This window comes from Emydura macquarii, unplaced genomic scaffold (genome assembly GCF_026122565.2).
Source record: "Emydura macquarii macquarii isolate MOO-44397 ecotype Brisbane River unplaced genomic scaffold, CSIRO-AGI_Emac_v2 contig_2636, whole genome shotgun sequence".
Taxonomy (NCBI): domain Eukaryota; kingdom Metazoa; phylum Chordata; order Testudines; family Chelidae; genus Emydura; species Emydura macquarii.
The window spans coordinates 23,729,391-23,747,549 of NW_027132773.1; the positions used below are offsets into that span (position 1 = coordinate 23,729,391).

An 18,159-nucleotide genomic window follows, 5' to 3' on the forward strand; every position below is an offset into this window, starting at 1 on the left:
ACTTAAATCAAACTTTTCATAGGTGGTCACTAATTGTATGTTCCTCATTCTCTGGAGGCCTGACTTGAGATCCACGGGTCTTATTTACATAAGTTCTGAGCATACACAGATGTGACTGAAGTTGATAAGAGCTGTACTTTGAACACAAAGTATTAATGCTAAGTACTCTGAAAAATCAAGTGCTAGGTATCTCACATGCGAGTCCCAAAATTTGTGGTTACTTTTGACCTTAATCTCTCTGTGCCTCAGCTCCCCATCTGTAAAATAGGGATAATACTACCCCCTCACCTCTCAGGGGTACTGTAAAAATAAATTCATTAATATTTATGGAAACACTCAGATACCACATTGATGAGCACCATAGAAAAATCCAGGAGGAACTAATAATTCTGTCTTCAGAGCAGGGTTTGCACAGGGTGCAGTAAATAAGGCCTAGGGCTGCACATTGAACAATAAGAAGAAAACAAACATTGAAACCTGCTCAATTAGTAATTCCTACCCTCAATCGATGGATCCACCTAATGATTGAGGAGGAGTCCTAAGGAAAAATAATCTGATCATGTAAAATTTGTATCATAAAGCATACACACAAGGGGGCCCAATTAAAGTTGACAGGTAAGCTTAATTCTGCCCTTTTCTAACTTCTGAGTTTGTGACTTTGCAATCTTAAAAATGTTCTTTTAACATAGCTTTGTTGTGTTATAGAAAAAGTACTGTAGCCGTACACTCGTGATTAGCCCATTTGAACGATATTCATAAGTTCACTTTCCAAATACATTACAGAGAAGCTTCTTATAAGAAACTATTTTTAAAAATAGTATGTTTATAAGAATGAGTTCTCTATGCCCCAGACCATACTATACATCTCTTCATTACAGAGCTTTTAAATGAATGAAATTAAGCAATGAGATGAATGTATTTGTATGTCATCTTTATTGCTGGAAATTCTTAGCCCTGTCCCCTCCACCGCTGCAAGCTCCTCATTATGCGAGAAAAGGGAAGCTTATGCCATCAACAAACTTTTAAAATAAAAGTGTCCTGGATTGTCAATCCTGTTGCTTGAAGCCTTCCTTTTATCCACCAGATAGACACAACATGGGCAGCAGCACTGCAAGCATCATCACATTGCCTTACTAATGTATTCCATTGCTAACACTGAGCCCGCTGTGAGGGACAGAAAGCTGGCTGAGTGTGCATGTCCAGACAGACTTTGGCTTCCTATCACAGACTGTCAGGAAGGATACCAATTAGTGTCAGCAGTAATGACAAAACAATTAGCTGTTTTCTTTAATATAAATCTCAGCTCTTGCCCTTAAGATTAGTTAAAACATGGTGGGGTTTTTTAACTTTAACAGTGGTTACTAGCAAACTAAGAAAATTCCAGCAACCATTAGAAGCTTTAAGTCCCCACGGCAACTGGCCAGCTCAGCTGGATGGTGAAGACGAAGGATGGACTATGGACATCTTCATCCTGCCCCCTCCTTGTCCCTCTTGGATAGCAACACTACTGGCAGCAGAGACACCGAAACAATTTTTATAATAGGGAAGCTGAAAGCCATTGAACAAAACTATAAACCCTATATGTGAAGGAAGTCATGCATTCCACTGCTATTGTTATTTTGGGGGGTGCTGCCATATCTCCAGCACCCCTAGTTCCAGTGCCTCTGACTGGCAGTGCTACCCACCTACACTCACTGCATTGTCCAGACATCTTACCACTGGCCTCTGGGAAAGTGTGCAAAAGCAGGGAAGGTTTTGGGTCCCCTCTTCCCCTCGTGCCTTTGCACAGGGCCAGCCACGATCTCACTTTTAATATTGATATATTCAAACAGAGATTCTTAATTTAATCCAGTGTTGCTCCACTGGAATTTGTATTGGTTTGAATTGGGATCCAGTGGTTTGGGCCATGGGCCAAATTCTATGCTGGCTCAAATGGTTGCTGCTCCACTGAAGTAATTGGATCTGTGCCAGTTTATACCCGCAGAGAAGTTGGCCCCATGTTTCCATTTATCTATTGCTGTCTCTTTCATTTTTAAAAGTGTCTTAGTTTATACATTTTTAACCTCAAAAGATACACGTTCCTTCCTAGAACATGCCGCTTTGATGGAGGACAAGAGACAATTCAAATCAACACACTCCTGCTTTGATTAGTGATGGACTGACAAAGAATACATTTAGCATACCCATAAAATTCAGATCATTTTACTGCTCAGGGAAAAATCTTTTTATTAACATTATTATTGACTTCTAACAAATGTCTTAATTACACAAGAATGTAAAAGGCCACATTTCACCAACAATAAATATGTCACCGTTTTCCACAAGGGACAAATTCAATTTGGTCTTGGATGCCCAGTAAATGCAAGGACTAGAATCTAAAGCATTAATCTTATGTGCGACAATTAGATATGTTCTTAAACATAAATTTGGCTTTTGCTGTTAGATTATACAAAGCATTTTTCCTTTAAAAATACTTGCTGCAAATTTCATTTGAAGATTCAGGCAGAGACACTTGAGAACAAGTGCAGAGCAGGGGAAAAGATAGCAGTTGAAGAGAAAAGTTGGTTAAAGGTCTAAGACCAAATTCTTCCCTTATCTTTTTTCTATAAATATGAGTTAGCTAAACCTGTTAAGTGGAGAGGGAGCACTTGCTATGTAGCAAACCCCTTCATCTCTGGTTTGGGCTCCAGGAAGCAGGCTTAGGAGCAGGCCTATGAGTGCAACAAGGAGGGACTGAGGAGCATAGTCTGCTGCAGATCTTGTGGAATAGACTAGATGTGTACTTAACATTTTCAGACAGGCCAATGAAACAATTTTTCACCAGTCCATTTTATTCAAATAAGGGATGCAGCAGCTCCTGTTCCAGTTCTCCGGTCTTCCAAAGAGATCTCCATGTTAGACAAGAAAATTGATACTCTGATATTTCTAAGGTAAAGAACAAGCAGAACCTCATTTTAAAAAAAAATAGATTTTCTTTGTACATCATGCAGAAACAAAATAAAGGGCAAAAATCCCCTATTTTTCCTCTTTTTTAGTTCATCAATACTGCAAAATATACTGAAAATAGATTGAGCTACTTCATTGCGGCCAAATAAAAAAAAAACCCAGGGTGGGATTTTCAAAGCAGGCACTGTGATTTGGATGTCTGATTCCCAGTGTTAATGAGAAATCTCTTTGCCAGCTCAGCTTAATCAGGGAAACCAACTATAAACATTTTCAAAAATAATTGTCACTTGGATGTTTACATTAAAGTTGTTCCATTCTATACATTTCTGTAAACACAGCAATGAGACAAAAATAATCCTTAATGCAAACATATTTGAGAATCTAGCTGATATGAAAGGATTTAGGAAACTCACACAGACATACGGGTATATAATAATCACCCATAACCTCAGTTCACTTACTTTGGTTCGAATGATGAGAGGCAGTGGAAGTAAAAGCACTGGAGTGAAGAGAATAAGTAGGAACTTTCGGTAGACCCAAAACTGACTGAAAATCTTCATTGTTGAGAGCTGGTGGCTCAGTTTTCCAGTAGAAACTACCAAAAAAACAAAACAAAACCCAGATGAATTTAAATAGTTGACTCTGATTAATATTTCTCTAACCTATCACCTTTAGCCTTTGCAACAGATGGATTAGTCAAGCTGAGTTAAAAATAAATCTTGCTCTTTATTGTTTTAGTGTCTTTACTAACATTAGGAAGATAAGATTGGTATTCACCAGTAATCCAAAGGCTAGAAATGTGCCCTGCTTTTAAAATGTAGTAGTTTTCTCATTACTTTCTTCCCCCCCCCCCCCGTAATGTATTCATATAACTGGAATAGGGTGTAGAGAGCTAGATCCTGCAAGGTGTTGAGAAAGCTCTTAATTACCATTGACCTGAATAGGAACAGAAGACCCCTACACACTCTGAAAGGAGACACTTGTCCCTTGCAAATTCAGGCCCAAAGAGAGGTTATAGCTAAAAACTTTATTTATGTTAAGCTCAAGCCTGCTCTGTTTTAAAGGGAGCCCATGAACTAATAAGACCAACAGAAAACTTGATCTGGAAGAAGAAAATTCTCTATCTACCAATGGCACTTCTAATATAGCTTTATTGTTAGTGAAAAAAACAGCCTCATTTGCATGAATATGACATCAGCTGTCATTTTTGAAAGACTGAATTGAGAATACACAGTGGCATACCGTGGGTCTCTGGCGGCTGGGGGCCAATGCTTGCATTTGCACCCCTCCCCACATCATGAGCTAGCCTGCTGTGGAACTACCTCCCCCTCTGGTGGTGAAAAGTCATGAGTGAGGTGACCTTGCCTCTCCTCCCCCTGTGGAGCATCCCGCAGATCTGACTCCAGCCACGCTGTGGGCGGCTGGAGTTTGCATGAAGAAGGCTGTGAGTGACTCCCATAGAACTCTGAAGGGCCCAGCCGGCGCCCTCCCCCTCCCCCAGCGAGTGCACGGGGACCATGGCCCCCTCCCCACCCCTGCATTGGTCCACCACTGAGAATAAGTGTATACAAAATGTAAAATAGAACAGAGTGAAAGTCAGATCTCGGACTCTAATGTCCCATGGCCTCACAAATACTCAGAGAGATGCACTCAGCTCAGAAAAGCTTTGTCAGGCTCCCATAGCCATTTTCATTTCCTAGACTTGCTGCACAGAGTGATTGGCAGCTGGAATTTAATAATACTCAGCCCTTAAATAGTACCTTTCATCCATAGCTCACAAACGAAGGTAAATATAATTATCTCCCTCTTACAGAGGAGAAACAGAAAGAAAAGGGACTTGCTTGAGACTGATAGCAGGCAAGGAGCAGAGCCAGGATGTCTCCCATTTCAGTGATGCCCATGATGCCTCCCATCAGATTAGGGATGATGTAAAGAGGAGATGGCAATGTGCTAGGCCTTGGTGAGAAGTCAGTTCTCTAAGTAGCAAACGGAGGGTCAGAAGCAATGGCTATTGGGAGAAGGCGATGGCATCTCCAGGATTTAACCACTGGCATGGCAGACCGTACTATCAATTTTTCTTTCCATGTGTTCAAGAGCTCCCCTTTCTGAACTCATAAGCAATATGGTGTCAGAAATGACTGTGACCAGCTGCAGGATTTAATACATACATGCATATGTACATACCTACTAAGGGGGATGCAAACTGATGCTTTTTAAACCACACTTTTATCATTTTCCCTTTTCTTATTCCCTCCTGATGAATAATCACGTCTAACCCCAGCAGAATTCCATCATAGAAAATGCAATTTGATCGCAAAAAATATTTAAAAAAATAAAAATCAAGATGCAGAACAACCAAAAAAAAAAAACTTTACAAGATTTTAATAAAATGTGATTTAGAAACCTTGACATGACAGTATGGATTTAGGTCTAGGCAGAAGTGCCTCTAAAAACATTTAGTTCATACAGGTTGCTGTGAACTCTTTGCTGGATTTTCTAAGGGCTGTTGGTGGATTGTAATTTTTTAATTTTTTTTCCAACTGTTCTAGAGCTTCAGTGTCTGAACTTACATTCAAAATTTGCAGAGCAGCTGGGAAAGAGATAGCAGCATAGGAAAGTCCATTGGCAGCCTTTGAAGAAGCAGCTCACAGAAACCACATGAAGCCCCAATTTCTTCATGTGACCATATGATCCACTTCTCCATAGCGTGGGAGAAAGTTATATTTTATGCTTAGATATGCCCTCTATTTCTGACTGCAAAAAATTTGAATTGCATGCAATATATTTCAGAAGTGTCCTTGCAGTATAGTTCATTAACACTTTGCACTTTAAAATCTTACAGTAGGAAGCAAAGTGGAAGCTTGTGTTTACAACACATTTTATAACTCCTGTGACGCTCGCTCATGATGTCATGTCAGTGTATTCAGGTCAATTCACTTGTGTATTAGTATAGATCTAAATGATTAGTGTTTTGGGTGTTTAAACTTCATAAAACCAATGGGATGTTATATGAATGGTTTTCACTTATCTGTTCCTGTCATAATAGCAAACATCTACATTGTAAATAGCCTGATAGCTAAATAACTCATCAAATATCAAAGAAGCCTTGAGAAATGCTAATGAATGACCTTATCAGAAAAGCTGCTAATTCCAAAGCAAATGGCCATTGTGGCGATGATTTAAGATCAGAGACTCAAAGCGCATTCTGCCTTCATCAAAGGGAAAGCCCACATGAGTAGAGAGACTGTCAGCTTGTCTTCTGAGAAGAAGAAGATATAAATATAGATTCCAGGAAAGATCCTTCACCTATGGACTGTTTGGATCCTAACAGGGCAGAGTAACTGAACAAGACGACGGAGATCTCCAGAGTTATTCTAGGTACCCTGAGGTACTTTTAGGAAACTGGCAGATTAGTACATCTTTGCTACCATTTGGCATTATAAACTGTAACTCACCTGTACATATATTTTACCTGCTTTAATCTCTCATTTAATTTTCTTAGCTGATACATTTTTAGTTAGTTTACTATAGATTTGGCTGCCAGCAATGTCTTCGGTGTAAGATCTGGAGTACCAATTGATCTGGGGTAAATGACTGGTCTCTTGGGACTGAGAAAAGCCTGATGTGGTGTGATTTTTGGTTTTAATAACCTTTTATCACAAAGTTCAGTTTGTCTGGGTGGCAGGATAGACTGGAGAGTTTAAGGTGACTGTCTGAGACTCCCTGTTACTGTCTTGGTGAAATCTAATTATAGAACAAGGGGTGCCTGCCCTTGTTTTCTGACAATCTGCCCTGAGGTAGGCATTCATAGTTGTGAGCCACTCCAGACAGCGTGACAGCTCCTTTTTAATTTTGACAGGCATGGAACCCTCTCATGCTACTGTCATGGTTGGGGGTTAGGTGTACCTCTGACCCTCTTTCTGAGTCTGAGTGCACTCCTTTTAGAGCTTGGGCCTTGAGCCTTCATATCTATGGGTTGGAATCTTGTGATTCTCCCACCTTTTAACCAGGTTACTAGGCTACAAGCCCCGTTCGCCAACTGTGATTATTCAGCAAGCCCAACTGGACTTCATCACACTATGAAGGTCTGTTTCCTCACTGGGAAGTTCTGCTCATCCCAGACTTCCAGAATTATGTGACCCACCACACCATGCTGATTCTCCTGCACCAGAAGCAACAGTTCAACCATGGGCATACTGTAGCAATATGGCTTTCACCATATCTGTACCATGTCAGCTGAGTTTTCATTGACCCTCATGGTCATGCATCTTCAACATATCGGAACATTCTGCCTAAATGCCATCCAGCATCTAGCCGTTACCTACTCCATTGTATAACCATTTGTCCCATGATAAGAAGCAGGAGCAGAAACAGATCAGCATCCCACTGCTGCAAGTCTTCCACTCAGGTTAGCAGGGAATAACAGTGAGGGGCAAAGTAATCAAGAACTGCCACTGGGGTACCTTTGACAGAGAGGGACCACATCAACACCACACTGGAAAGTGGTTCCTAGGACGTCTCCCTGTCTGCACAGAACCCTGGGAAAACACCCCTGAAATCGTAGTGCTAATATCATGTAACAACAATGGCAGAGTGGATGTGGGTGTACATGTATACACAGGGTTAAACCCATGTCCAGCACAGCATGATGTGGACACTTGTCACAGGTAAGGGGAGCATGCGTGAGCATGTACGTGGCTCAGTACTCAAGTGTGCCCATCAGTGGAGATATAGCCTGTGTTGTCTCCCTGCTATAGTAACAGCCCCATTATTAAAATAGACTACCATTGCATACAGTACATCACAAAATAGTCACACAGTAAACATTTCCTATGACCCCGCATAGCCTCTGTGAAGTAATACAGATGGAGTATTCCTAAACTATTACATATCAGCCAATGTCCTTCATGACTACAGCAATCTAAGACTGCAAGGTGTTACTTGTTGCATGCACTACAACACCTGGGCACAATAGGCTAAGGTTAACAAACTCTTATCATCCTAACCCTGCTTTTCCTCAATTCTTTTATTAAATCCTTAACACTATTTCTCTCCCTGTGTGATATGTACTTAATAGTGTGATTATTGCAGGGTGGTTACTCAGATTCCCATGGATGTAGCTTATCCTTTACAGACAAATCCTTCTCAACTTATTTACACAACTCCCACTGGATTCAATGGCTGTTTTGCATTAGTAAAGAAAGCTGCTTTTAGACCTTTATGATTTTGTTTGCTTTTTTACAAGTCTCCTTTTTATAAAGTTGAGAGTTGCTTTGCTGTGTTGTTAAAAAGTGTGTACCCACATGTCCTGTGCTGTGACTGATCACCATGAGATTCTGTGATTCCTGCTTGGTTCTTCCAGGTACCAGCCCTTCATCTCCCAGGCAGCAGGGCTCCCTACAGCCCTCCTTCCAGGCTGCCCTGGATGCAGCATTCTCTACAGCCTGCTTTCTAGGGACTGCATTGAAGAATCTTTTAACCTCTGACATAGGTTTCTCTGTTGCCCTCCTTCTAGGGATAGCAGTCCTTCTGCTCTTGGTGAAGGGCTCTCAACAGCCCTCAAGCTGCACTTAAATCCTGGCAAGCTTTCCAGCCTACCACTTTCCTGGCTCTGCTGCAGGAAAGTCTTCCTACTCGCTGATGATCTTACAGCTGAGTGAATAAATAATACGTACAATTTTACAAAAGGCACTCCCTCTGGTCTGCCACCATGTGACTCTTGGTCATTAGACTCAAGCACAGGCCAGAGCTTGGACATCTAATCCCTTACAAGCTCAGATCACTCTGAAACATTTTTTCCTAGAACGTGACTTTTCATCGTTTATTAATTATGATGATTTGTTGAGTATTGACCATCTACCTGCTGTTCTATACAAGAGTCCCTTACGATCTAAGGCCCTTATCGTACACTGCACTGGTGTAAGGATCCACCAGACTTCTGTTGTGGTGAAGGAGATTCCCTACAGACCAAAGGTTCTGCCTGTGCAGACGTGACTGCAGAATCAGGGCCTGAACTTTTCAAGGAATTTCCAATCTAAGCTGTTCAGACTTGTAGCAGTTGGTGCAAGTTCACTCTGAACACTAGGAGGTACACACTTTCAGGGAGTGTACATTAACTTGTATGCCTCCTTCCATTTTTATCAACTCAGAGTACTAATAATGTTCTTTGTTGACTTAGGAAAAACCTTCAATAAGCTTTTGTTTGTAATTTTAAAACTAGAACATAATTTTGCAGCAAAATCTGAGCTATAAGAATGTAAAATACAAAATCAGGATCCAGAGTCATCCTGATCAAACACCATACTACGCCACTGATTTTTATTACCTTTAATTAAAGTGGTGCTTTACAAAAAATTATAAATAAATAAATGGCACAATATAGTCCCACATAGGTTTTTTGAAATAGGCATCATTCTGAAAAAGCAACAACATTTTGTAATCTCAAAGTGAATGCACACTTTGAATTCACTGACAGCTCCAATCTTATTGGATGGCAGAAAAAGTTTCTGATTGTGTAGAATAGCACCATTTATTCTAGAAGGCCGTTTGTTTCTGGGGATCTCCTTCATTAAAGTGAAAATCTGTTTTATACTGTCATCCATCAACAGGAATGTGAGTCAGTAGCATTATATTGGATCAATTTCTGTTGAGATTTGTCACCAAAAAGGGGAATTCTCAACAGCATCTCATCATTTGTTCATATTAATCTTAGAGCCCTTAACCATTGCAAGCAATCTTATTTCAAGCAATCACGATTAATTTTAGGTAACATAAGCCATACTTTTAGGCAGCACCAATTAATGACTTACTACGGTTCATGATTAATTCAAATACATCCCTACTGACTTTGTCTGAGTTGTTAGATCAATTTGTGTTATTGTCAGGGTACAATATTAATTGGACAAAAATCTGAGACAATACCTTTGAATGATTTATATTCAGCACAATCAATTAATCAGCTTCCTATCTCAGAAACCTCTGGGGATAAAGTATCTTGAGGAAGAATACTACATTTATCTTAGTGAAACAGGAAAATTGAATCAAAGTCACCAAATTGAATCAACAAACAGATTATTTAAAAAGTTTCAGCAAATGAGTCTCACTACATCCTTCTTGGTGGGTAAATTAGCAACCACTAAAACAAAGGTAGTGCAATTTAAATTACTGGTAGAAATTTTCAAACTTATATTACGGGATCTATTCACACAACTCCTATTGAAATTAATGGGAATTGTGTGGCTGAACTCTTCTAGTCAGATTTGAAAATCTCAATCACCGTGTGAGTGTGTGTGTGTTATATTTTCAAACTTCAACAAAAAAAACTTGAAGGATGGGGGGAAAGCCCTTGAGAAATACTTTTCAAAATTATTAATACTTAAGTGATGACAATCAGGCAATATAAAATGGCCAAATGTTTATAGAGTTAAAACAGACTTATTAACAACTAGTCTGAAGTTTAATTTGCACAACTAGAATATTTGCAACTAATCATCTTACAGTAAGTCTCACCAACTTCTGGAGCAAACCCCTTAATGTATAACAACAAGCAATGAACAATTTTTCATCTCAAGATCAGGTATGAATGTCCTTTCGACATATTTTCACTTCAACAAATCTGTTTATTGAAGAATCCTAATGCAGACTCAGACTCCATGAACTTTGTTCCCATCAACATTACAGTTATAATAGCTGTGGATAACATTATATCTCTTATAAGACAGACCAGTGATGATGACCCAATATCAATTGTTTTAGGTTCCACATATGAGATCACACTACAGATCTCTCTTTAAACATCCTCAATGTTCATTAAAATAATACAACAGAAATACACAAAAGGGAACATGCTAATCAATAACTAATACTCCCTTTAAAAACAGTTGAAGATTTCAGATCCAGAGATAGGGCACCCCAAATTTTTGGGATTCACAGAGATTCTATTTGAGAAATTTGAGTTTGGATCCAGGTTTGAATTTAAAAAGCCTGAAAATTCAGGGTTTCTGGTCCTGCATTTTGGGTTTGGATCCATCCTTAATTCTCTTTTACAAATCACTCATTTCTGTTTCAAAGGAAGCTGTAAATCAATATTGTAAGACTATGCAGCCTTTGGGGAAGGATTCAGTGTCCTTAATTATACATGAGTACTTTTAAAGATCACAGAAAGCCATTCTTACTTCTGTTATTAGAATGCATTTGATCCTATTGTTAGGATCTTAAAAAGTAATTCTATAAGAAATTTTCTTCGAAACTACTATACATTTCTCACCTTCAGCAACTGTTTATTTAAACTTCATTCTGTTGTCCTTTGAAGTCAACAGGAGCTATGAGTACACCACAGGTCCTTAATTAATAACAAACCTATTCAGCTAAACTGTAGTGATTGGGTAGTAGTGAGTGTAGTCACACCTGTGGAATTGACCGTGGTGGTGGAAGCATAGAAATCATTATGGTTCCCCATTTGGAGGAGGCTAGGGGTGGCAAAGGAGTCACTACAGAAACTCTGTGTTTATACAAAGGAAATCCTCAAGTGGCCAGATCCACTGGTTTAAATCTACTTTATGCTTGGGGGGAATTATACAAAGCAGACTTCACACACCAGAGAATCAGGCTTCTGGCTTTAAAACAAACTGCATTTTCTAGTTCCTATTATATGCACGATCTGATTGGTTATGTGTTTCACGTTCTCCCCAAAATATGAAAAGATGAAGAAAACAATTTCCCAACCTTTTGGAGGAGATCTATATTGCACAAAGACAATAAAGTACAGAGGCCTGGTATTCTCCATTTGGTTTGGTCCTGTCTAAATAATAATTGGTGTACTCTCTAACTTGGCTTCAAGTCACTACCTTTACCCTCACTATTCTTTGCACAGATTAATATTCTGCCAGCTTCCTTAAGCAACCCTGTCAAAGATTTACAGAGACAGATTCATGGAGAGAACTCTAGACAGCCTCAGCCATATTTTCTGTCTTTCTGGTCCTTCTGAATTAATTTCTGAAATGTATTCATTAATGTTGAAGGCAACTTTTGAGCTAGTACAAGTGTAATATAATTAAAAAGTATATAACAAAATTATGTTACAAACTTCTGAGAACTGGGTCCTTTCCTAAGAAGTGTCATGATTGTTTGGCCATCATTTTACCCAGAAGACGGTGGCAAAGGCAGGTGCTTACATGCTATGATGTCAAGGGCCAAACATATGGGGAGTGCCCACCTCTTTTAGGTCTGGAGCCAGGAAGCAGACAGTGTCATTGTTCCGTGAATGGAATGTAGGTGTATAATTAACTTTTCCTGGTTAACAATCGGGTATTGCTATGCCTGACTCAGCTCATGATATACAAACCCAGTTCCCACACTAGACAGACTTCACTGTTGATGAGACAAAGGGCCTACAGGATATAATGAGTGAACCAGAATGTCATGCTGTTTCTTTAATAAACATTTTGTAACTAGAGAGCGAGGTGCAGACTGTTGGCAGCGTGGTCCACTGGATAGGTCATTGGGCTGTGTATCAAGAAGCCTTGTTCTATTCCCAGCTCTACCATTGACTTGTTGTGTAATCTTAGGCAACTCAATGAAGGCCTGATTTTCAAAGGTATTTGCAACTCCCATTGACTTCATCACCTCTGACAAGCAGGCTTTTTAATCTCTCCAAGCCTTAATTTCCCCACGTCACACAGGGATTCTCACCTACCTTTGTAGTGTGTTTTGAGATCCATGAATGATAGATCCTAATTACCATCTGCATTTATTGCTGCTTTGATATGTTTATTGGTGCTAATGTTTTATTACTGAATTTTCTTTATGTACATATTGTTAGACCTTTGGCCCGAGTGGTTAGCCAATATGGGAGGCCTGACCATATTGTTTCTTTGAGGATGAGAAATCAGTGTCGTGAGTCAGGTTTGTTATTAGTGTAATCTTATTTACAAAAATGTACACAAAGTCCTATCGCTTGAACACAATAGAAAGAAGCAACAGGCAGTTTCCTTGCTTGGAAATCCACAAGATTTCCATTCCATCGAAGTCTGTGCCCTAGCACAGGTCTACACTGACGGCAGTCGACTGGAGTTACACAAGCTATGCAGAGTATTTCCCTTTAGCATGCCATCTCCATTATGCTACACCGAAGGGAAATGCGTTCCCGTCGATGCAGCACTATGCTTTTTTTGGAGATGATTTTAGTAGATCGGCTTCAATTGAACATGTCTTCACTGCCACTCAATCGATCTGGAAAAATTGATTTGATGGTGGCAAATTTGCCGCTGTCAGTGTATAACATAGCCCTAGAAGCTCTGTTTCTTTGCTTCCTCTTAAGAATCACACTCAGCACTTTGGGCTTTCTCTGCATCCAACGAACACGAAGCCTGCCACCAACATCTTAGCCCCTGAAATTGCAATCAGAGAAACCCTTGAGTTCACCTGGCTTAGCTCTGATCTGCCACACGGCCTAGTGCCTCAGGACGTAGCCTCCCAACCCCCAGCTATATCTGCAACATGAAGGGACTTGATTTCCCCTTCTGTTGAGTCTGAAAGAGAATGCTTAAGTACACCCAATCCAAGATCCACTTGAATCCAAGATCTTGATCCAAGATCCACTCTACTGGCAGCCATTCACTCTTTTCAGCATAACTATTAAACTGTGTAGTTTGAAAAACATGGAATCTTAGTGCGAAAGAGTTATTCAGAGGCCAGATAGTGTCTTTTAACTGATGCACCTTGGACTATTTTATTCAACGTCAGATGGTTCAGCAAAAGCTATAAATAAAGGCCAGTTGCATTTGAAAAAGTACATTTTGTCCCACAGCCAAACTGTGAACAGTAGAAAAAAGTAATCCTATTGTATCCATATCATCAGCCTTCTACATTCGATCAGCCTTTTCATGCCAGATAATAACTAAAAAGAAACGTTTAGCAAGAAAAATGTGATGACATAGTGCTCTTATCAATTACTTTTCCTCATGCTGCTAACCATCATACTTAGTCAAGATTACATTTTTTAGATGTTACGGAATCAACTTTGCTTCACCCATGGATTTTGGTTCAACTCTGAAGCTAGCAAATCCTAATTTTTATTACACTGGGAATATATGATTGTCAACCTTTGTGCCTTATGCAAGATGCCAAGGGTAGCAGCTGATGCAGTTGTTCTGATCCGTTGGACTCACTACAATATCCATACCTGAGAAGAGAACTTTCTGCAGTGAGTTTTAAAAGAAAAGGGAAACAAAAAGGCAAAGAACCCAGATAGGGACTTTCTCTGCTGTTTGTTAATCTAATGGGTTTAACTACAAATGCTGGCACAGTAGTTATTTTGTGGATAGCATAAACAACTTTAAGAAGATTAATCAAATAAGTTCCAACAGTAAAATGCACGTTGACTTGACTGATATTTCAGTGTACCTGTTTTACTATGTAGTGGAAGAACAGGTTCTAACATTAGGATTCTTACAGAGGAAAGTAAATGGTAGTAGTTTAAATGCTAATATTATACCACACTGCAGTAGGATGATACCTATTTGAAATTACTTTCAATAGATTGTCAACACACTTGTATCTATCATCCTAGCACAGCACTGCACTGAAGTGAACCTTTCCTTCAGTGTCTCTCATATTTTACTGAGTGTGTCTGGGACCCATGAGTAACCCATGGGGTTACAAGAATATCTGGATTCTTGTATGTACATTCTGGTTCACCAAAGAATGTCATGGAAGGTCTTAAATGAAAGCAGGGTCACACTGGTCATTGATATCATTGTGAAATGTGGGTTCAGATACTATATAAGAAGTTCTATATATATACTGAAAATATGGTCTTAGATTCTGTATCACAGCAGAGGTGGAGAAACAGGTTTCCTGTCAGATGTTTATTCACCTGCCTTGCCATCGGCAGGTAAATTAAGCATTGTAAGCCAACACAAATGGTGGCACATTTACATACAAAGTGAAAAACAAGAAGGAAGAGCACGCTGCGGGGAAGGAGAACCTTAACTTGAGATACATTTCAAAGGTTTGCTGACCTATGTTTGGGGAACAGAGATGATAGCCTGTTATCCTGCACCTAGGAAGTAAATGGTAACCGTGCTTATATTCATGAAAATGGGATCTCTGCCTACCTTAGTGGAAGATGCTGCAAAATCTTTGGTGAGATAAGACTTCTTTAGACAGGTTTCTTTCTTTGGTAAGATAGACTTCTTCTGGCTGTCAGGTAAATTTAGGTTAGTCTCTAGAAAGTGTGTTATGATTTTGTTTTAAACCTAACCCTTTTTCTTCCCATTATCCTTGCTCACTATCTCTTGAATCTTTGGCAATTAACTTACAGCTGTTCACACTATAAATACAACTATGAGCTGTGATTCTAAGCAGGTTTCTGATCCTGAGTTGAATCACACAAGCTGATACGTACATTCTTCCTTTGTGGACAGCAGACCTGGTATTTTTGTGAGTGTTCAGTAGTTAAAGGGCTGAACACTATATGGGGAAAGCTTCAAAGGGACTTGTGGACTGGGGTATGCACATTGTTAACCTGCAAGGCAAAGGGCTGGCACACCCAAAGGAGATTATCTGGGTGGCTAACAACCTGGTGGTGTTAGAGATTTGACACCCAATTATACAAAAGCAAGTTTCCCCTTTGCTGGAAGCAGGGCAGGTAAGATGACGACTAACAGTGCTGGGTAATCCAAGACTGTCAGTGTCCTACCTGCATTTCCACGCAACACACAATCCCTTACTGACTTTTTCTCATTTTATGATATATAAGATGCTCTGCCCCTCCTGATTCAAAATCTTTAACTCTTTTGGTAATTCAACCAACTTCTAAATACAACAGATGAGTATAGAAAACATAAATCAATTTCCATCTCTGCCACTGACTTCATGCAGACGTTACACAAGCCACTTAATCTCACTGTGCCTCAGTTGTACCTGTGTAAAATAGAGATAAACCCCACCCTTTAACTGTCTTATCTATAAACCCTGAGGGACTTGGAGTGTTTTTGCTAGGTGTATTAAAAGCAAATGGTCTCAACTGGGACCAGTTGTAACTGGAGCCTAGTAGGCCTACTTTAATAGTTAGCCTAATTGGTGAAAAGTGGGTACCATTTCATGAAATTAATACTACAGGCCTCTAGGCTATACCATTGTACAAATAATAAATATTAATATCCACCTTAGGGTATGGGCTATGGATATTTTACGGTGTCTGCATCTCTCACTTATTTTTCTTACCTTCTTACATGGCATATACATCTCCTTTGGTTGCAATGTAAAAAATTATAATAGGATTAGATAGTTTGAGTCAGATCCTGGGCCTTCCTTGAACCCATTTAACTTGCCATTTTGGAATTCCTCTGGCATAGTGGGCCATGCCCTTGCACTCCCCTTGACTCCCCCACCCAGGTGTCAGAATAACAAGACGTGTCAGGATAATCTCTGACTGGAGACAGCCTCTTTATGCCGGTTGTGCCCTAGTCTAATTTAGGACAACCCATAAATTGTTCCACATTATGCCAAAGGTTGTCTTATCCCTAGCCAGCCCCAAGTTGAGGAAAAGCTAAAGTGGCTTAAACTTACCTTCTCCCCTCCTGAGCTGAGTCCAGGAGTAGTTGGCGCTGACTGTTGTGATTTTTAAAATAAATCTATGCAAAATGTTCACAACAGAACTTGAAACAACATAAAATTTGTCAAGTTTTGAGACAAAACTCAGACCAGGTACATTGAAATTCACAATTATTTTTTTGTGAGCAGCAATGAAGCGACTGTACCCTGCGTGAGGAAAGTTGAAGTAAAGGAGGTCTTGCTCCATTGGTTAACTAGACAGAAAACTGGCAAGTGCCCATCATTGTAAAGATCAAATAATTCGGCAGGAGTTAGGGCTTTCAGATTCAATAAAACTAAGAATCCATGTTTTACTGAGACTAGAAAGACAATTCTGGGATAATTGTGCAGCCCAGACCGATAATGTTAAAATGCTATTTTCTACCAGAAAACACAGATTCAACTAATGGACTCAGATATCAGAGTTTATTTTAAGAATGATTCCCTTGTCTTTCATTGTGTCATGAGCATTTTAGATGCAGACAGTGATGAATAAGCAGTTACTCTGGCAAAGACTTTGACCCCACTTGACTTGATGCACTTGAAAAAGGAGGCATGGAGCCATATGAACAACAGCTACAACTGCCAAATGTTACAAGCTATCAGATTTCACAGTTCTTTGTCATATGTCAAAATCAGCAGAAGACCAATTACTGATAAAGGTATTTACATTTTTGAGATTTCAGCATTTATGTAGAGAGTCAGCACTGACCCCAATGTCAAAGGGAGGAAATGGATTCAGAATTGTGCGCTAAAAGTGGTACATGGAGAACTTGCAGATGAAGGACATAAGGAAGACTGACATCACATCAGTGAATCAAACTCTTGAAATTAAACACACTCCAGGCTACAGAAGGTTGTAATATTAAGCACATCCATACGTGTTTTCGGGATCGGAGCCTTGGTTTCCTTTTGGCATTAGGCAATTTAAATGGCTTAGGTGGGATGGAATTTTATTAAACTCTAACTGGTCGTTTGTGTGAAGAATTTGTGAAACTCAGCACACAAATCCAAGTACATTTCTGCACAGTCACTGTTAAAAAAATTAGGCACAATCTTTAATAGCTCTTCAACCCTTGTGTAGTGGCCTAATGAACACAATATATTAACCTTCACTATAAAACATGTAGGAATATTGATCCATCAGAGTTGTTTTAGTCATACATTACATTAAGACTCCATTTATAAATATTTAATAAAGGCTTGCTGATAAATAGTAGAACATCAGTAGGTGGTGTTATTGATTGTTATAAACCAAGTTGTTGACCTATTGGACTCTAAACAGTCTATAACAATTAATTAAAACATTATTAACCCTTTATAAAACTATTTATAAAAGGAATGTTAATAGCAATTCATCATCAGAGTATCTCAAATGCTTTATATGAAAAATGGTATTTGTACCTATGTTATTAAATCTTTTGTTCTTGCTATTTTTTCACATCAAATAAAAAAATCATAATAAAACACAGTAGTTCACTGCACATACATTTTACTTAAAAATAATAAAAAACAACCTGTCATTAACTTTGTGTGATTTAGGAGAAGTTACTTAACCATCCTGTATCTCATTTTCCCCTGTGTATAAAATGGGAATAATAATACTTAGATTGATAA

The 18,159-nt window shown here is 39.2% G+C and overlaps 1 protein-coding gene across 3 annotated transcripts in view; it reads right to left on the minus strand.

Moving 5' to 3' along the window:
- Positions 1 to 18,159, minus strand: part of SLC13A1 (solute carrier family 13 member 1) — an 83,937-nt gene that overhangs the window by 43,558 nt on the left and 22,220 nt on the right. Inside the window, exons 1-3 of one of the 3 annotated variants that reach the window (XM_067563978.1) lie at positions 16,519 to 16,636; positions 15,063 to 15,147; positions 3,408 to 3,541 (exon numbers count right to left, since the gene is read on the minus strand). In XM_067563978.1, the coding sequence (XP_067420079.1) occupies positions 3,408 to 3,506 (99 nt within the window). In that variant the 5' untranslated portion in view covers positions 3,507 to 3,541; positions 15,063 to 15,147; positions 16,519 to 16,636. Of the gene's footprint in view, positions 1 to 3,407; positions 3,542 to 11,212; positions 11,244 to 15,062; positions 15,148 to 16,518; positions 16,637 to 18,159 lie in introns of those variants that run through there. The other 2 variants (XM_067563979.1, XM_067563977.1) reach the window with 2 other exon arrangements.